This window comes from Electrophorus electricus, chromosome 15 (assembly GCF_041902795.1).
Source record: "Electrophorus electricus isolate QZ-2024a chromosome 15, ASM4190279v1, whole genome shotgun sequence".
In the NCBI taxonomy this organism is placed as follows: Eukaryota; Metazoa; Chordata; class Actinopteri; order Gymnotiformes; family Gymnotidae; genus Electrophorus; species Electrophorus electricus.
In genome coordinates this window covers 7,444,675-7,465,089 of record NC_137511.1, presented here as the reverse complement: position 1 = coordinate 7,465,089, position 20,415 = coordinate 7,444,675, and the positions used below count along the sequence as shown (strand labels likewise).

Here is a 20,415-nt window from a genome sequence, read left to right as displayed (position 1 = left end):
TTCCCCCCCCCCCCCCCCCCCGCATATTTTACATGTGCTGGGAATAGGGGGTACTTGTTCTTTAGGGGGCAGCCCACCTTCTGCAGGGGGTGCCAGCACTACGGTCACCTGGCTGAGGGGTGCCAGGATTCCGTATGCAGGAACTGCCTGGGGCCGGGGCACCAGGCTAAAAACTAAGAATCCCCGCCGGTGTGGGGCGTGTGGGGGGGAGGGACATTTGGCACACTCCTGCCCTGGAAAGGTTAAATCTTACGCTATGGCATTGGTAGGGGGTGGGAGTGTGGCCTCGAACAATGAAAACCCCGGGGGGGAGGAACTGGAGTCTGTAGAGGAGACGACCCCCCCCCCCCCCCGGGGGAAGACAAGGATTCCCCCCCCGCAGCCCTCATGATATCCTCACTGGCGGAGGTAAGGTCCCTGGCTCTGGGCCAGCCCCCTCGGCCTTTGGAGGCACCTCTTGCCCCTCCCAGCGGAAAGGCCAAAAGGAAGAGGGAGAAGGCCCAGCGGGATAAAGAGAAAAGGATGAAGGCGGGCCCCCCTCAGCGGCGGCGCCCCATGAGGAACCCTCCCAAGCTCCAGACTCCTCCCTGGCCCCCAAGGCAGATGATTACAGCAGACTGGTGGAGGATGATATGCCCCCACCACCCACTACATATGGGGGCAGGGAGGGGTCACCCAACGAGACCCCATTCTTAGAGGAGACTACGGACAATGTGGATTTTTAGTTGATTTTTAGGATGTTTTAACGTGTTCTCTCCTTTTTCTCTTTTATTCATGGTAGATTTTACTATTTTAACTTCTAACGTCAGAGGGCTCCAGAACGCGAGAAAGAGGGCAGCAGTATTCCAGGACTTGGCATCGACCCCTTCAGCAATCTATTGTTTGCAAGAAGTTCACCTGAGGGACCAGAGAGATGAGGCTCTTTTTTCCCAGCATTGGAAGAAAGGTAAAGCCTACTGGAGCGTGGGTGGTGTCCACTCTTCAGGCGTGGAAATCCTGTTGGGGGACGACACTATCGTGCCGGGGAGGGCGATGGGGGTGGACATCACCTGGAGAGGCCAACACCTTAGGGCAATTTGTGCCTATGCTCCGGTAGAGGCCTCATCCCGAATTGCTTTTTTTGATGCACCGTTCCCGTCCTATGTCAGGAATAGACACCTTTTTTTGGCAGGTGATTTTAATGTTTTCTTAGAAGGGCGTGCGGATGTCAGCTGGAAACATTTTAGAAAGCTGCTCCACGATTTCAGCCTGACTGACGGTTTTAAGAAATGCAACCCCAGAGATCCAGGCCATACCTGGCATAACAGTCGAGGGGCATCAAGCCGCCTAGATTACATCTTGGCGTCACCCTCTGTGCTTTTTAAGAAGGCCTCCTTGACCCCACGCTGGTTCTCTGACCACTTGGTGGTAGAGGCCAGTGCTTCCATTAACGCACCTGCAGTAGGCAGGGGTTATCGGAAGCTTTACGTGCAGGTCTTGGAGGAAGCAGAGTTCCAATCTCTGTTCAGAGACCACTTTGCAGCCTGGCGAGGCAAAGAAGGTTATGCCTCTCCCGCGGCATGGTGGGAGCACGTGAAAGAGTGGACCCGTGCTCTATCTACCCACTATTGCCGCCGGCGCAAGGCCGAAAGGCTGGGTCGAGTCCGGGATGTGGAGAGGCAGCTAAAAATAGAATACGCTGATTGGAATAACGGAGGGGAGCTAGACCTCGCTAGAGTGCAGACCCTTAAGGACGAACTCAGGGTCCCGCACGAGAGGTCGGCGGCAGCCCTCCTGTTTAATGCCAGGTTGCAGCTGGCTGAGGAGGACGAGCGCTGCACAGCATCCTTTTTTCAAAGGGTCCGGCAGGCTCGCCAAGAGTGACGTTTTACATCGCTCAAAGACTCGGAAGGCAGCACCTGTTCGGACCCGGCCCGGATGATGGAGGTTGCATATGATTTTTATCCGAATCTTTTTAATAAAAGAAGTACAGACTTTGAAGTAGGGGAGCAGTTTTTGGCAAATTTTAATGTTTGCCTTCCGAGCACCACCCGGGATAGCTTAGAGGCCCCCTTTACTCTGGCAGAGTTGACGGGGGTACTTGGCAAAATGAACCGGCGTAAGGTCCCTGGCCTGGATGGATTCCCTGTAGAGTTTTACTCTACATTTTGGGATGTCCTAGGGCCAGAGATCGTGGAGGTAGCCGAGGATGTGCACCGGCAGGGTTTGTTCACTGAGAGCATGCGGTCCGGGGCACTCTCCTTGTTATACAAGAAGGGCGATCCTACTGATCTCGCCAATTGGAGGCCCCTGACCATGCTTTGCGTAGACCTAAAAATCTTCGCAAAGGCCCTGACCGAATGTCTGAAAAGAGCCATGTCACTCTTGGTTCACAGTGACCAGACCTGTGGGGTCCCAGGGAGATCGGCAACCTGGAACCTCCATTTAATCAGGGATGCCATCTCCTGGGTTGAGGACAAAAATGTCCCTCTGGCGCTTGTGAGCTTAGACCAGGAGAAGGCGTTTGACTGGGTGGACCACTGCTTCCTGGAGAGGGTGTTGATGAAGCTAGGGTTTGGGCCCTTTTTCTTAAGGTGGTTTAAGACATTGTATGCTGGGGTGGGAAGCCGTTTCTCCATCAACGGTCACCTCAGCGAACTAGTCCCGCAAGTGAGTGGAGTTAGACAGGGATGTCCTCTTTCTCCCCTCCTCTACGCGCGCTACATCGAGCCACTTGCGGCCGCCATAAGGGCCCACCCGGAAATAGATGGTCTCCCCCTCCCGGGGGGTGGAGGTGCTGTGGTAAAGCTGGCTCAGTATGCAGATGACACTACATTGTTCGTATGCTCGGACCAGTCGCTCAGGCGCGCCTTGGACATGGTGCAGGTGTTCGGAAAAGCTTCCGGTGCCGCACTAAACCTTGGCAAGTCGGTTGCCAAATACTTCGGCTGCTGGAGGTATAGGAGGTATAGGAGGGCAAGCCCGCCAGCGACAGGCCCTTGAAAATCTTGGGGGTCCACTTCACATCTGAAGGGGCTGCCCGGGTAAACTGGTAAGAGCGGTTAGCTCTTGCCCGGGAAAAACTTGGGGCTGTGGAAGGCCAGGTCCCTGTCCTTCCTTGGTAAGGTATTAGCATTGAAGGTCGATGTGCTTCCCTCACTGCTCTACTTGGCTCATGTGTACCCTATGCCTCACACCATGTGGTGAGGCTTAACTAAGGACGTTTTTAATCTCGTCTGGGGGGGCAAGTATGAGTATGTTAAGAGGGAAGTTATGTACCTGGGAAAGGACAAGGGTGGGAGGGATGTCCCTGACTTCCCTCTCAAGCTGGACTGCCTGTTCTTTGCACAGCTCTGTGCACGGTTGGCTGCTCCCCTCAAGCACCCCCATCAGTATTTTATTCGGTTGTGGCTGTCCTGGCCATTGCGTAAAGTGGTAAGAACGTGCTCCAACTCCGGCCCCAAGGCTGAGACGCTGCCGGAGCACTATGACCACACGGTGAGATGGAGCAAGTCGCTTCCCGCGGGTCTGCGGCCCGAGGCCCTCGCCAAGCACAGGTTACTTTACAACATTGTGCTCGAGGCACGGGGGACTCGCACGGTTGTGGGCCTAGACGAGGACACTTGGTCCAGAGTACAGCCGAAAGATTTAGACAACCGGCCGCAGGACCTGAATTGGCGGTGTGTGCGTGGCAAGCTGCCAGTCAGGGATGTTCCGTACAGGCACGGGCTCACCAGGCACCCGCGCTGCCCAAGGCCCAACTGTGTCGGGGAAGAAACTCTCCGACATGTGTTTTGGGACTGTGGGTATGCGCGGTATGTCTGGGGCAAAGCAGCTGACCTGTGCAGGACATTAGACCCGCAGTTTACATTGACCTTTTAGAAGGTTACATGGGGGTGGCCCCAGGATACCAGGCCATCCTTCGCGCCCCGGATATGGAAGCTGGTGAGCATTACCAAAAAAGAACTATGGAATGCGAGGACCAGCCTCATCCAAAAAGGGACACGCCTGGACACCTGGGGATTATATAAAAAGGTTTGTGCGGATTTAAAATTTAGGATGGAGCATGACATCATCCGGTGGGGCTACCACGTGGCGAAGGAGAGGTGGAAGGGCCTCTTCGAGCTGTAGGCCCCCCGGAGTCTTTTAGGGTTTTAGTTGAAAAAGGTTTTAAACTTAGCTGAGACTCTGCTCCATCCGGTGGTCCCAACGGACCACCGTATTTTATTGTTTTAACCACCATGATAGAGATACACAATAGGTGAACATTGTTTTAAGTGGAATCTGTAGGTCTGGTTTTTTATTAATAAGTGTTTTATTTTGTGTGTTTTTTATTAACAAATTAACACTTTTCTATTGTGGGTTTTTTAATGTTTTGGTTTGTGTGCCCATTTTAACTAACATAGATCTGCTGTTTTAGCTTAGGCACTTAGCCTTTTAGCTTTTTAGTGGTGTTCTTATTTCTGTCTTTTTATGGAGAGGCCGTTTTAACAGTTTTATTGTTGTTTTACTCGGTTGTCCAGTCGCAGCCTGGCCGAGAATGATCTTTTAATGGACATTTTATCACTGACTTTTTACATGGACTTTTAACGATATACCCCCATGTAATTGGTACATGGGTGGGCCGTGGTATTTTAATGTCCTGGACTTTTAAAAGACTTTTAAAGTTTAAAATTAAGTATATATATTGTTGGATTTTATTCTGTATTTGATTTATTGAACTTAATAAATCTTGGAAAAAAAATAAAATAAATTTACGAAGGAACCGAACCGGAACAAAAATGTCACTTTTACGCAAAGAAGTAAGCACGCAGTTAAAGAACTTTAACACTCCGTATACCGTTTAAATATGTCACGCAGTTGTTTTGATGGTAATTGAATTTTCTATGACAAAATCTGAACTTATACCGGAATAATGTTTTAAAAGGCAACTTAAAAGGGCAGGCACGTTTTTGTGGAAATTTTACCCGAAAAACACGATGATTTCAGCGTACAATTTCTGGCGAACGGATACATGTAGACGGCTGCAAATTGGTAGGCAGGTACTTGTATTAGTCCCAAGAAATGTTATGTTGATAAAATGTACTGTACTTTAAGAATAATCAATTTTATCAAGTAATTTATTTGATTATGTCCATTTGGGCCCGCCCGCGGGCCCGCTAGGGGGCATCGGCGCATATAGGGGCTAACTAGCCATCTCGGATACTACCGTGAAGACGAAATAACTGCGAATTACAGCTAGCTGGCTACTTGGCCGTTATCTCTATCAGTCCGAAGAGATGACTAGGTCGTTGCGTGTGTTTAGATTCTGGTTTCACAAGACCAGTTAAAACACTGCAAAAGATGATCGCTTGAGACAATTTATCTGCGACAGTCAAATAATTCCCTAGCTGGCTATGCTAGCTAATGTAGCAAGCTAGGTCCTCATTTAAAGACGAATAACGCATCACAGCCAGCTAGCCGTTGAGTAAATAAAACGTTCCCTGAATATATCAGATTAAATACTAGAGCTAAATGTATCATTAGGCAGAAATCGAGCTATATTGATCGTATTCGTTTACAACAACCAATCATTCTTATTGTTGAATGTCTGCGTACCTACTTCCCATATCAGTTCAGTGAGTTCACACTACAAACTAGGACAAATACACAAAATACATATTAAGTTGCTTACCAGTCGCAGTAGTTGAACGATGGTTCTACAGTACTTTGAATAAATGTACATTCAGTGTCAGGAGAGCCTGAGCTGACCTATCTTCCACTCGGTATCCCAAAATCTGTGTGTGCCTAGGCTCCCGGTGACATGGGACGAACTAACCCTTTGCGATTATCTAGGCTTGCCCAAAAAAAATGACTCTCTCTGCTTTGCCTCCCTACCTCTTTCATTTAAATGTCTACCATGCTCTATGGCCACGCCACATGGGCTGACAGTTGACACCGCACTGTAGTCCAATGAGAGAAGAGGCTGGGCTCCCAAGACGCCAGCCGATGGGGTGATTTGCTAATGCTGTTAATTCCGTATGAAAAAAAATCTGGGTTAATAAAGTTCATCACTTCACGTCCAACTGCTACCTCTAGGCCATGGTTAGCGTTCAAATTCAGAACAAAGTGGGGTCATTTGTCTGGAAGCTATCGGTTGTAAACTCATTGCTTATCGGTCTATCAGATAAGCACTGACATACGAGACATCGATAACGTACTAGTATAGCTGAAGTTGTAACGAATTATAGACTTTTTTTAGTGTATTATTTTTGTATGTTTTTACGAATCTTAAATAAATCAGGCCTATGAAGTATGATATTTATTATTGCACCATCACTGCATTATTTTACAGCTTTTAACTTGGTTTTAAGTTGTAAAGTATATATAATAGAATGATAAAACCATTTAAACTGTTGGAGAAGCATAGGTAAAGAATGTATGTAGACTAATAAAATAAAAATTGTGAGATCAGGGCATAACGCACTGGGAACAGATGAGCGCTAAGCCATCGGAAAAACAACGCACTATAAGGCCACAGCAGGTGATGATATAGATATGATCAGTTTTTGTACCCGGTGTCCCCTGATGTGGCACATGGGACATTTTGCCCACAAATTTGACAGGTGCCAGTGACGCTGAAATAAGCCAATCAGTAAATGGAGGTGTGCAAAAATGGCCAATGAGAATGAATTCAAGGGGCGTTGCTAGGATATAGGGTGAGGTGATGACAGAGGATAGGAGGAGTTTAATCCCAGACCAGAACAGTTTTGCAAGCAAGACTGTTGGGCTCGTTTAGAGGTAACTTCAGTTCAAAAGCGCAAGACACCTTGTTTTATATAGACATCGTAAAAAAATCAGAACAGCAATATATACGTAGTGAGAATAAAATATTCTATTGTATTCTGAGTTTTTTTTACTTTGACATACATGGATCATATATTTTAATTCTGTACGAAGGAATCTGTTATCCGTATTTCAAATGAATAGATGGCTATTTACCTCCCGCTCCCGCCTTACAAACTATTTACATTTACCTATTGGGCATCATCTAAACAGTGTTTGTGCTCTTAGGTGTAACATTTTCATAGAAAAGAAAACTACACATTCATAAGTATCCATAGACGTTCATCTCTAAACTAAAAGGTTATTAATAAATGAAATGTTTGCCAAATAGTTTCTTTTAACAGAATGCAATGTCAAAAGGCATTCAAAGCAGGTAAATAAGTAAAATCTTCTTCCACACTGTACTTTAGGATCAAGAGGAAAGCATGAATTCTTGAGTAGCAAATAGTTGTAAGTTCAATGGCACAACTTATTTTTTCTTTTTTTAAACTTTCTTTTTATCAGTCTTTAATGTTGTAATTTCGAATCTTGACCACTTTGCCAGCAGGCCTTGTCTTTTTGCCTGGTTCAGATGTAATCCTGGTGGGTTTCTTTCTTTCCTGGACCAGTGCTTTCAAGCCCTGAACTTTGACTGGTGATGCACGATACGGGACACTTGTGCCTTGTAGTCTGTCTGATGCAGCAACCTCATCTGCATATAAAACTGATATTTTAGCAACCCAGGGGCAACATGACAAAGTCATATAAACATGCAGTTCTGTGGAGCTCTACATGCTATCAAACTAAAATTTGCCCTGCAAATTTTATTGCTTGATTCACAGAGCCTATGAACCAGTTATGAACCTTGTTAGAGTCATGCCAAGCCTTCATTTAGGGACTTTGCCTGGAGCTCTGGGTTCCCCATATATAACGTCCTCAAGCTCTGAATTTTGAGACCTGCTACTGATGTTGCCCCACATTGCCTCATATTTAAAGGCAGATACATTTAAAGAAACATTTCTTTCCAATTAGGATGAGGCCAGATTAAATAATTGAGAACCCACAGTAAGAAATAGCTCATAGTAAGAAATGGATCACTTAGGAATACCTGAAAACTTTTAGTTGTCAGAAGACAGTGTCGGCACTAAACTGGTAAGCTGGAGTTGCAGATTTATTTGAGCTGGGACAGGGATAGCTGGTACCAGACACACTGATATCAGTCAACCCTCTGTGTCCAGACTACCCATCTCTTTGCCAAGATAGCACAAAGCGACACAGATGATGCAAATGCCTGAACAGGGTGTCGAGTCGTGAAACTGATATGACAGTGTGTTGAAATATAGGCAAACGTGAATACCACGTGCACACTCACTCTACAGGTCACAGAGATACTGAATCTCAAGCCATATTAAACCTTGGTCTCGGGCTCCTAGGTTGCATGTGTCTCTCCTGGATGACAGGGTATATTCCATATCAGTATCCAGTAGCATGACATTATTATTGTGGGAAAGGTGGTGACAGAGTTCTGATTGGTAAATGTTCGCTGGTCCATCCAGTGCAATGCCACAGATTGAGCAAACTCTGCCATTTGGCCTTGAATGATGGCTCATAATATCCTTTTTTAACATCAGTGATACATTTTGGATATTTGCCTAGACACAATTAATAATATGTCTTTTTAATGCTTATTTGTATGAATACTGAATTACGTTTATCTGAAATAATAGATTGGCCATCATATGAGTAATCATAACAAACTCTCAAATTTCAGATTCTGTTTAATTTTTATGCAGTCCCCTTTTCTATTTTCTGCTAATATTAATTATCTATCTATCTATCTATCTATCTATCTATCTATATATATATATATATATATATATATATTCTTAGGAATTCTTATGAGCATTAATTAAAGTAAATTTATGCTTTTTTTGTGACTGCACCTCTGTTGTCGCCATCGCTGGAGGTGAGTACCGTGGGGCTCCAGCCGCGCTCCAGCATCTGCCAGACGTCCTGCAGTGACCCATCGGTGGCCACTAATGACAGCAGGGAGTGAGGAGAGCTAGCTATGTGCCCTGGAGCCTCACACTGGGGCAGCACGGGCGGAGTATTCTCTTTAAAGCCTGAATACTAGAAGAGAGAAGGGAAAGAAAGGGACAAAAATGTTCTGTCAGAGAAACCAGGCTTTGGAGGGAGATGCTTCGTGATGAAAGAATTGTGTGGTGGACTGTCCGGCTTATGTAACCATGTTTAACTGTGAGAAAATATGCACGCTTAATTGGGATACCTGGTCCCTCGTTGGCAGGTCCCAAGGGTTGGTAGTTCCATCTTTGTCCCCACTCTCACTCCCAGAGAAATGGGGACGCACTATAATAGTATTTTTCTTACTCTCATCCCTCTGTGCATATTGTAGCTCCTGGGGGAAGGGGTGGGAGGGGAAGTTGGGGTGTTGAAGGGTTAAAATAAAACTAACTCCTCAACCTAGGCCAATGTGTCCATAATTTACTGTATTCAAGGTTTATTTACTGGATTTTATAATGACTCTAATAATCAAACAGGACGGTTCAATAAACTCTGTTCTGGCACTCTCTAGTGGCCTTACTGATAACAGCAGTAACCAGTTAAGAAACCGTGTTCTTTGACACAATAAGCTGATAAGGAAGCCGTGTTCTCTCTGCCAACTACAAGATTTGAGTTAAGCTCTAGCGCGCATCATTGTAGCTGGAGCACCTGAGTAGTAAGTTTATACTGAAGCTGTTCCAGCGCGGACAGGCGGCTCTGTGACTGGGCTTCACCCTCAGCTCTGGAGGACTGTTTCTCCAAGAGGCTGACGCAAGGCCTGGGACCTGCTTCACAATGACGCGCATCTGACAAAAGACCCAAAAACGAATTCAGAATAACAGAGAAGCAAGGTGGGCTACAAGGTACTGCAAAACTCAAAGCATTAGTAAAAAAATTTAAATAAATCACATCACAAAGCTGTATAAGAAATGTGATTCTATGTCACTCTTTTGAGTAATACAATGTGGGTTAAGATTACAGTTATACAGACATTTCTTTAAAAAGTGGAAACCGGAGGGTTTTCAGGTAAGACACTGTTTGCTTTTCTTGTGAAGCATATATGGTCTTTTTCACTCTGTACTAATCTAAAAATGAAGTAAAATGAAACAAAGACGCATTACTTTTTTTCAGTGTTGGGGGGGTAAGAGAGAGAGATAAAGCGAAACACTCACCATCCAGGCCTGTCTCTGCCAACTGAGCCCGCAGCCTGTTACCCATCTCAATGAGCTGTCGTTTGTCCTGGCTGAGGCGAGAGATCCAGCGAGCTGCCTGTCTGAGTTTGGACCGGAGCAGGTTGGTATCGCCAACAGCGCCCTCTATGCCAGAGGCCCGGAACAGAAGCTGCTGCCTCAGACTGAGATTCTCCTCCTGAAGCTGCTTTAGCATGTCACTCTAGAATAAGCAACATGACTGAACATAGTTAGCAAAGATAAAACAACTTGGCTGGTATTACAATTAACTGAGTTGACTGACACTGGTAATCAATGGATCAGTTTCTATTATATTAACATTATTTATAACAAACTTTTAGTTTTTGGTTCCAACCACTCCCCAAGGGTTCCAATTGAACTGTTACCTGCTCAAGGACGATAGGCTCTCTCCTGCTTGCAATGTCCAGTTTCAGTGCAGACACCTGCACAAAGGTACTATGTTTAAATAATCCATGCTCACCTTAGAAAATCTGAGAATTCTAAGATTGTATATTAATAATACTGACATGATTAATGTTATATATTATAGTCACCTGGTTGCCAAGGGCAACTGTTTCCAGATTATGGAGAAGGCTCCCTTTCTGGTACTCTTCTGCCTCTCTCCTCACCTCCTCCAATTGCATCTCTGTATCAGCCAATTTTTGCTTCAGTCTTGCCTCTTCAGCTGCTGCTCCTCTCTTTTGATTGGCTAGTTCCAAGTGCAGGGTCTCCTTTTCCATTTGATTTGAGTGACACTGGGAGAAGACATAAGACAGCAATCACTTTTGATTCAAAATTTGGTGTTTCCTCCCCCACACAGGATACCAGTAGTTTCTTCCTCCAGCCAATGTGAATGTGGTCAGTTGTACTCTCAGAATCTGTCTTGGAATCTATAGAAATCAAACCTGGGCTGAAAAGTAACCCAGACTAATGTTACTTCATCTGTATCCATTCTAGGAGTTCTAATAAGCAGACAGAAAATAAAGCAGTGAAACACATTTCATCACAGCATATCCATTCCATTTTTAAAGCTCACAAAGTGCAGAATAACACAATAGTAACAACTACACGGTGAGAGCAAGCAATAAACCCTAGGAGGTGGAAATATTAGAGTGTTCAGTTTAAGAGTGCTGAGTATGAGTCTGCTGAAAATAACACTGATGGTCTGAAGCTGATATTAGGCACCAGTATCATTAGTTTCTTCAAGGTTCAGTTTTCATTTTATCTGCTTTCATTCAGTTCACAACACATGGAGGGACGCAAAGATTCTGTGAGTGGGGACAATTTTCTTTACAGTCCTGAAAGCCCAAGTCATGTGTTTATTAACAGTCCCATGCTCGTCACTGATGATAAAGTGAACTTTCTACACTGCCTTTTTTGGTATAACATTACCAAGTTGTAACATGATGTGGGGCTAAGTGGGATAGGCACTTGTTACTTAGCATCTTCCTAGGTCACACGAACATTTTGAGAGGTGTGCTTTTGGACCAAATTCTAAAGAATGTTAATTAAATTGGAAGATAGGAAGGGATATATCTTGCAGTCATATTCAAATTAATTTCTCATCCTGGTTATAGTACCCGCTGTGTCAGCTGAGCCACCGTGGATTCCAGATGGGCCAGCCTAACTTCCTGTTTCTTCAGAGCAGCAGCAGAGGCTACTTTCTCAGTTCGCAGTCCACCTGACAAAAAAGATCAGTGCGTGTGTTAGTGCAGACTCGCAGCTATATCCAGTTTGGCTCTCAGAGCCATGTGACCATTGATCACTAACTCACTAACTGTTATGGAAGAGAATATTTAAAAGTCATAATGAATTATAACATGATAGGCTGTGATGTGATGCCATGTAACATTTCAGTCATATTTACTGAAATAGTCACAGTATTTAAATTACATATATATTCAGTGGGTGAACAACAATACCTGCCTATGCTGTGACTTAGGGAAATTACCTATGGTCTCATTAAGTGATCTGATGTGGTTTTGAAGGTAGGCGTTGTCAGGGGAAACAGGGAGTACAGACGCAACAGTGGCCCTTGGAATAGTTGTTTTACAGGCCTCTTCTAATTGCTGTTCAAGGTGTCTGCATTTAGCCTTCAAGTTTTTTAGTTCTTCCTCCAGAGCCTGGTTATATTCTGCAGTTCCTGAAATAAAGCATTAACCCATATAAAATAATAAAAGAAATCTTTCTACAACCTTGCCATTTTCAAAGAATTTCAGCGGTGAAAAGTTTTGTATCTGTGCGGTATCTGTTAATAAGTATCATTAACTTTAGGAATTATTACTGTTAAACATAAATCTTGCCATAGAATAGCTAGCCCTAATTTGAGAGGTGTGAGGGCAAGTACCAGCGGTGCAGGTTGCTGACTCAATGTGCTGAGTCATGCTGGGGCTCTGAGCTGGGGGAACGTGTCTACTGAGACTCTCCATTTGTCTCCTCATCTCAGCCACCACTTCCCTTAGGCTGCTGTTCTCCTGCTGGAGGCGCTGGATCTCCTCTGAGGGGAAACTGTGACTTGCTACGCCACCTGCCTGAGGGTGGAAAAAACTGCATCAGAGTCCTACAGTGAGATTGTTAAAAACTGCACACAGGGCTCCCAAGTGGCTCAACTGGCTAAGAGCCCAAGGTGCCGCAGTCATCTGAAAGTTGTCTGTGCCACAACTGACCATCTTCTCACTGACCATCTTCTCACATCGCAAGTATAGTTTAGTTCCTTGCAAAGTGAGACAGCACTTGGTTAGTTGTTCTATAGAGAACTAAGCAACCTCACAGTCTGATAATTGCCATGTGCTGGAGATACCTGCATAGTGATTCAAAACTGGCAAAAATCATTCAGTAAAAAAGGTTTAGTAGAAACGCTTAGTTTCCATTTGCTAGCTAGATGTTTGTGTGATGGACCACTCTAAATCCAGCAGTGGATTTAAAATCCATCAAACAAACAAACATCCTGATACACTAATATAAACTTAACTCCCACTAATGTTCTACTACCATGTCAGTCAGTAAGCAAAAATTCAAGGTGGGTGTTCCTAATAAAACGGTCAGTGTGGCTTTAACCAGTCTGAGCATGCTGATTGATTAGCTGCCACTAGATGGAGAAACACCAATGTTATTTTGAGTATTATGGGCTTCTTGACATACTATTGCAGTTACACATTATAATCTTCTGACCAGTAATGTTTTCCAACTGTCTTCCAGTTTGTAATTATTCTTATTCACTGTAACATGGAAATGTCCCAGAACATAATAACAATATAAAGGAATAACAAAAACAAACAAACAAACAAAAAAACACAGGAAATTAACACTAATACCACGTTTCAACATATCACTCAGTTATTTGGAGTGCCCTCATCTTAGACTTTTACAAATGTTGCCAGTTGCCTGCCTATGTTCTATTTGTCTGACATCTAAGCAACAAAGCAAGCGATATTAAAGTCTTTAGATAAAGTTCATTTTGAACTTTATGTATGTTTTCAAGTGACCTTGACTGCGTGGTTTTGTTGTTCAATGGCTGGTGTTCCGATTTTTTCCCACACATATTGTTTTGGACTGACCACAAAACCGTATCCCACTTTTAGCTGGGTCACTCTGATACTTTCTGAGAAACTTCACACATGCTTTGATGTTTTTTTTTTTCTTTTTCTTTTCAGTAATGGCTTCTTAATAGCCATTCTCCCATAAATACCAGCTGTATGCAGACCTCTTGATATCATTGACTGGTGTACCTTCACTCCAGTCTCAGCCAGTGAACACTGTGACTACTTCAGACAGATGGTTTGACCCTCTTTGGTTTCACACACAAGTCCCTTTGTTGCTCTGAGTTTTGAGGAACAGCCTTGCCTGGGTAGTGTCTGTGTGTTATGAAAGCATTGCAAAAAATATTTCTACAGCATAGCAAACAAGCAGAAAATGATTAAGGAAATCTACAGAGAAGAAGACACCAGACTAATTTTACTGCAGCCCACAAATCACATCATTTTAGTTTGAGATATGACATGCCTATTATCTCACATGCTGTAATATCCAGGAACTTCCAAACTCAAAACTATCTATGAACAATAACAAATACAACCACTAGAAAATGCTAACACGAGGAAGAATTACATTTTCAAGAATGAAAAGAAAGGTTATTAGACAAGCACTGTAATAATCTTACAAAAGGACACTGGTAATGAAAAGTGCTTTATTTGAGCCATTTGCGCCCCCCAACCCCCACTACTTTTCAGATTTAATGGGGTGTGTCCTTGTCTATTATGGGAATAGCATGCACCTCACACACCTCTATTTTCAAAGCCCCACTTGTTGCCGTTTTTGACCTCTACCCAGTCAGTTCAATAAATCAGCCACCTTTCAGTGTTTCTTTCCCAGTGTCTTTTTTCAGACTGTTTCACTATCCAGTGTGAGTGTGTAACCTTACTCAGAGCACTACAGTGGAGTACGAAGCATGATTCAGGAAACCCAGATCACATTCAGATGCATGTTTGGATTGATACATTTGGTAAAGGCTACTGTTGCACAGGTGCAGCTTGTCAATTTAGGCTGCTCTAAATTAATGGTTGGTTGTATCATTGGATACAACCTTTCCTCAAGCATATTCACAAAAGTCACTGTGAACTTTCAAAGCCACATTCTCTTGGTGTCAAAGCATCTCTTGCTGACATGCTATTTAAAGACTCTTAAAATGTTGCATAATAAACAACCTATAAAGCAGCTGGCAGTGGAGATATGATATCAGTCAGAGCTCTGTCTGACCTTTGCTAAATGTGTCTGGCATCACTCAGAATAGTTCTAGTAACAGGCATTCCTGTGGTCAAGGATGTGTTATTTTTAGCAGCAGTAAGTAAAATTTTACTGACTGTACAGAAATCTATTGACATCTTTTTTATGTAAATGGGTATACTGGCATATTTGATGGCATGATTTCTAACTTGTTGAAATTGCTCTGATCATCATTTCATTCTCTGATAATGTTCAAATTAGATTCAACCTTTTGTTTGGAGTACACTGAGGGTAAACCACATTTGAAATGTTGAGCAAGGCAGTCAGTGACTTACAGAAAATTACAAATATACAGGAAAAGGTAGTTCACAACAAGACATTCTTACATACTGTACTCAAACATGTTTTAAACTGCTTATAAGGCAAATCCACACAGTAAAGGTATTACAAGATTTACAAACTATATTGTATATTGCCTTCTTTTGTAAACCATATACAAATGAATGCTGTGTGCTGCAAATTAAACTAGATTTTTTAGATGTCTTTGTGTTTGTTTGGTGGTGGTGGTGGTGTTGGCGTTGGACTTATTCTTTTTCTTTTCTGTGTTCTTTTATTATTAAGATAAAATGTCTTGCTTTGTAGGAGTGCCTGTCCATCTGGCAATTAGCTGTGAAGACAACTCAAATGATTGTCACTAGTTGGTCAGAAGGCTTAAATACACCTTTCATGTTTGAGATACTACAACCCGGATGAAGCCAATGGCTGCTACGTGTGGATAGATTTCTCTGATATGGCCCAGTCACACACACACACACACACACACACACACACACACACACACACACACACACACACACACACACACACACACACACACACAAAATCTTTTTTTACTATCCTAAAAAAGAATTTCCATAAAAATAAAGGAAATGTGTACAGCATGGAAGAGTGCCTTGGTTTGAATTTCTAGTATTTAACTTAATATAGTTTCTCTTTAACAGAAACAAGAAGAGGAGAATAAAATTATATTAAAATAAATAAAAAATCTAATTAAACTATCAGCTAAAATCATCTACAAACAAATATAATAAAATCCAGTGCAACTAAAATCTCAGCTAAATAAGCAAATAATTAATTACTAAATTAATAAGTCAAATAAACAAAAAAGTAAACTAAAATCTGGTAGAATCCAAGTACATACTGGGGGGAGATAAAAAATGTAATGTGCAATGATCAAGTGAGACGAGCTAACAGGGCTTCAGAGCTCCTAGTTACACATTCCAGCTCACTGGGCACTATAAGATCTGATTTTACCGAATCAGTACAGACTCTCAGCGACTGGAAGGTTAGCCAGTCTCGACTTATTTTGAGCATTTGTTTACATATAGAAACCATGTAAAGTCAGACTGCTGAGAGCCTTGAAAATAAACAGAGGTCTGGGTGCTGCCTGGAGCTCTACCAGAGAAGATCACCCAATCTTATCATAAAGTATGCAAAGATAAGTGTCGTTACAGTGACCAGTGATGAATCTCAGAGCAGAGTAAAACACAGTCTAATGCTGAGTTCACACGACACGATTGTATGTTTTCTATCAGGATAGCATGCTAAATATCTGGACCTGTCGGCGAGTCCAAAACCTGTACAACCAATGACAACGCAAGATATGGAGGGAGGGGGAGGAGTTGTACAACATCAGAATCCTTGCATATATAACTTGTAGCCAAGTTATATCAAAATATCAATGAAAGGGGGACAGACGGAGGAGCTAGTATGTATGTATCTATCTATATAGATTCTACACTAAAAATGTAGTATTTATATTACTTATAATACTATAAGTAATATAGTAGTTATATTACTTTACTTTAATCCAACATGTGCAGGGTATCATGTCACTCTCTGTGTCATTTGTGTTTTTGTAATAAAAAATAGTTTTGTCCTCATAGGAGGACATACAGACTCGATGGACGGTGAAACATCTTGTAGTGTGTTATCTCCTCTCGCCGATAAGTCGTGTATTGTGGAAGCAGCCACGACTTCAAGATTCCCGATTACAAGATAGCAAGTTGTGTAGTGTTACTAGTACAGCGATCCTAAGGGGTACAGCGATCTTAAGTACAGTACAGTACAGTACAGCGATCTTAAGTACAAGATCTTAAGCAACCTTAAACAGCGAATTAAGGATGTGGTGACAAAACTATCAACCCCGAAAGAAGAGAGGGTGTTGTAACGGGGGGTGTCACTTCAGGCAGCTGAAATGGGTGCTCTGGCTGCTATGCCAGGCTCTCGGGTCTGGTGGTCAGGACATATTTATCGCATGCAGGACCTGGGTTTGAGACCTGGGTGGGGTTTCTGCCCTCTGCCTTCGCCACAATAGGTGTCAGAAGTGACATGGCGCTACAGAGGCCATCGGGAACGCGCTCACGTTTAAGGAACACACCGGCGCTGTTAGGGGGATGGTATAAAGCCCCAGTGTGTGAACCCCAGTGAGGGATATGGGCGTGACCCTGGATGATGAAGGGTTGGAGCACGAAGCACCCACAGAAGGGGTGAAGCACAGGTGTGCCCTCCCCGAGGGCGAAGGCAGTGTTTGCTACTCCCTGAAGGAGAGAGGGTGATGTCACGGGGATCATCACTTCAGGCAGGTGAAATAGGTGCTCTAGATGGGTTCAGGACCAAGCCCCTAGTTTTTGTCTTCATTTACTAACAAGCGTACAGACATAATATTTAAATGCAAAGTTATGCCAAAATACCTACATGTACTCTTTAAAAAAAAATATTTTTCCAAAGCAATAAAAATATATATAATTTAAAAAGAATATATGCCTATAAAGTTTAGTGATCTCATTTGACAAGAATGGTGGTTTGTAAGAATTGGTCAAAAATTAGTAGAGGTGTGTATGCTTTCGTGGTGTCTTTTCATGGTCTAACCTGAGAAGTGGTGCTCGGGGCACACCGAGCCCCAGACAGAGCCTGGGCTCTCTCTATGGTCACACTCTTCAACAGAGCGCCAGTCTCCTGCAGTTCCTGCTCCTTCTCTCTCAGTTCAGCACGCACCTGAGGACACACATCCAGCTCTCATACACATTTAACTACCCAGATCATTAGAATTCATATGGAATAATTCTATTGTAATAAACCAATAATTCCAAAATATTTCCATTCATATGAAAAGTATGAAAGCAGTCATGGATCAATTACTTTACATAAACCTTTATATGATCTAACCAATTAATCTGGCTGCAGTAATCCTCATCTTGGCACCCCACTGACTTGCAAGCCTGCATGTTTATCTTAGCCTCCACTGGAGTGTGTGTTTGCTCACCTGGTCTCTGGCCTGGGTCAGACCCTGGATGAGCTCCTCGCTCTTGAGGTAGTGTTCAGCACGTGCTTCTTCACAGCGCCGCTCCCAGTCCAGCTCCAGCTGCACGCATTTCTGTTCCAGAGCCTGCTCCCTCTGAACGCCAGCGGTCAACTGCTGCTTGTACCTGACCCACGCATAGCAGAAATGTCATAAAAAATGCTCAAAAAGCAACCTAATTGGCTCGTCATTCCTAGCTGTGAAGAGGTTGAGCATGGTCCTAATATTCCAACAAGTATGATTGATTAACAGCCTGCTACACTATTCAAATGGAGCTCAATATAATGTTGCAAAAAGAGAGAACTGGGCAGTACAACTGCACATTGTAAAACAATACCACTGCACATGTTCCAATGAGGAAACTGATGCAAGTAATTCTGAAGTCTAGACACTAGATAATAGGTGTTGACGGATTGGTAGCTTTTAATTTTATCCTGATGTGAAACATAAAATCTACCAGTCCGTCTCCACCTATTATCTAGTGCCTGTACCAGGCTGAGACACTAAGAGCTAGCTCATTGGACAGTGAAATATTACACAGACTTCACTGCAAAATAACTGAGCCTGGCACTGACTACCTTTGGGATTCCTGTTAGTCTAGCCTGATCTAATGTGGTTTAATATGTTTGGAATTAGGATTCAACAAGAGGGATACTTGTTGTCATTAGAATTGCCTGCTTTGTGTGAGACCATAAATGTGCAAATGTCTAAATTCAAATTTAGATCTGTATAAAATCTGTTACACCATTATAAAATCTACATTATATTGATCCACATATACTAACCTTATAATTGGTGTTTCAGTTTGACTGCACAGCTATGCATGCACTCCTGGAAGAACATTTCCAAAGATATACTGCACATTTGGCTAACACTTCAGCTTCCAAGATAGACTTTACTCACTAGCTGAGTTGCTCAGATTCAAAGAGGGTGAGAGCTGGAACAGTGTGTGAGAACAGAGCTTATGTAGGCTTTACACATCATAAAGACCACCCACTTTAAGAAATGTACGCTCCCTGGATCTTTAAACAAATTTAAGTATGACATCAATATGAGCTTTTCAGCAGGTTTTAATTCAACATAAAATGTGTGACTGATTAATGAATCTGGGTCCCTCTGGACAACCTCTCACCTCTCCAAATCCTCTTTACACTTCTGTAGGTCTGCTCTCACTTTGGCCTCTTTCTCCCCTGCAGAGAGCAGCGCTGTGTCCTTGGCAACCGTCTCTTTGGAGACCTGTGTGATGTAAGCATCCCAGGCAGCCTGCATCTTTTTCAGCTCTGCGGACAGCCTTTAAATCACCAAAAGATTTTTAAATTATTATAATGAGGTAGATTAAACATTTCCTCTCATGCTATTGTAATCACAATTCATGTTGAAAGCTTAATTTTAGTTTTCCCCTCATTTCCACAGGCTGTAAACATCTAATTAGATGAGTGACAATGCAGGACATTAATAATACTGACTGGGCCAAAGGTGCATCTCAAAAACATTTAACAAACAATCAAAAACAGTTTGTTTCTTACGGGCTTGAATTACAAGTCAAGCCATGCTCAGAGACACCCACCCTCTCCCTGCCAATCTATCTTGAGTCACAGAAAACAACAAGTGCTTATTAGCGATGCAGTACATCCCACACAAGCAGCAAATCCCTCATCAATGGCCAATTTGAAGCTCTTTACCAGCCTTTTGAAAACAAAAGCGGACAAATAAGTCAAAAGCACATCGTAGCTCTTAAGACAGCACGTGAAATACAGTACAGAGCCACGCCAATGAGAGGTATTGGAGAATAAGAAATGAATTCTATTTCTAATTTCTCTTTCTTTTCTCTAGACAAGCTGCAAATCTAACTACTTTGGAACAGCAATGGGTTTGGATTCATCACTCATCATTATTGGGACAGAGGGATATTTGTTTGGCTGTAAACATTATTTCACATGAGCAGACGTATTAAATGGACGTGCGTTTGTTGGTGAGGGTGTAGCAGGAATTTACTCCTGTATCTTCTGCTCTCTGTTTTGGAGCTCGTCCGCGTGGCTCTCCTCTCTCCTCTGCTGCTGCAGGAGCAAGCTGTCCAGCTGGCTCTGGACTTCTGCAGTCCTCCTCCTCTCCTCACGTATGTCAGAGGCATGGGCCTCCTGCATGGCCCTCAGAGTGGCCTCTCTCTCCCGAGCCCTGCGCTCCAACTCTGCATGCCTGCAAACCACACCACAACACTGCTCACCACCTCTCTGCAGCCAAACATGCTTGCCCTCAAGTGCACTAGCTATTTATATTTATAGCTCTATATGTACTTCA

General features: G+C 43.2%; 1 protein-coding gene and 1 long non-coding RNA gene across 15 annotated transcripts in view; one reads left to right on the top strand and one right to left on the bottom strand.

The window, feature by feature from the left end:
- The window catches only part of LOC113568104 (fatty acid synthase), a 45,624-nt gene that overhangs the window by 21,600 nt on the left and 3,609 nt on the right, over positions 1 to 20,415 (bottom strand). For 4 of the 14 annotated variants that reach the window (XM_081698257.1, XM_081698256.1, XM_081698259.1 and 1 more), the window contains 13 exons: positions 20,113 to 20,313; positions 19,250 to 19,408; positions 18,082 to 18,244; positions 17,688 to 17,813; positions 12,382 to 12,565; positions 11,986 to 12,177; positions 11,615 to 11,715; positions 10,589 to 10,789; positions 10,421 to 10,477; positions 10,017 to 10,236; positions 9,514 to 9,650; positions 9,071 to 9,199; positions 8,727 to 8,913 (listed from right to left, as the gene is read on the bottom strand). In XM_081698257.1, the coding sequence (XP_081554383.1) occupies positions 8,727 to 8,913; positions 9,071 to 9,199; positions 9,514 to 9,650; positions 10,017 to 10,236; positions 10,421 to 10,477; positions 10,589 to 10,789; positions 11,615 to 11,715; positions 11,986 to 12,177; positions 12,382 to 12,565; positions 17,688 to 17,813; positions 18,082 to 18,244; positions 19,250 to 19,408; positions 20,113 to 20,313 (2,057 nt within the window). Of the gene's footprint in view, positions 1 to 5,653; positions 5,911 to 6,275; positions 7,508 to 8,726; positions 8,914 to 9,070; positions 9,200 to 9,513; positions 9,651 to 10,016; positions 10,237 to 10,420; positions 10,478 to 10,588; positions 10,790 to 11,614; positions 11,716 to 11,985; positions 12,178 to 12,381; positions 12,566 to 13,762; positions 13,786 to 17,687; positions 17,814 to 18,081; positions 18,245 to 19,249; positions 19,409 to 20,081; positions 20,314 to 20,415 lie in introns of those variants that run through there. The other 10 variants (XM_081698262.1, XM_081698261.1, XM_081698267.1 and 7 more) reach the window with 9 other exon arrangements.
- Positions 15,591 to 20,112, top strand: LOC145651400 (uncharacterized). Its single transcript, XR_014117343.1, has 3 exons — positions 15,591 to 16,528; positions 19,314 to 19,447; positions 19,951 to 20,112. It is a non-coding gene; the product is annotated as an uncharacterized LOC145651400 (long non-coding RNA).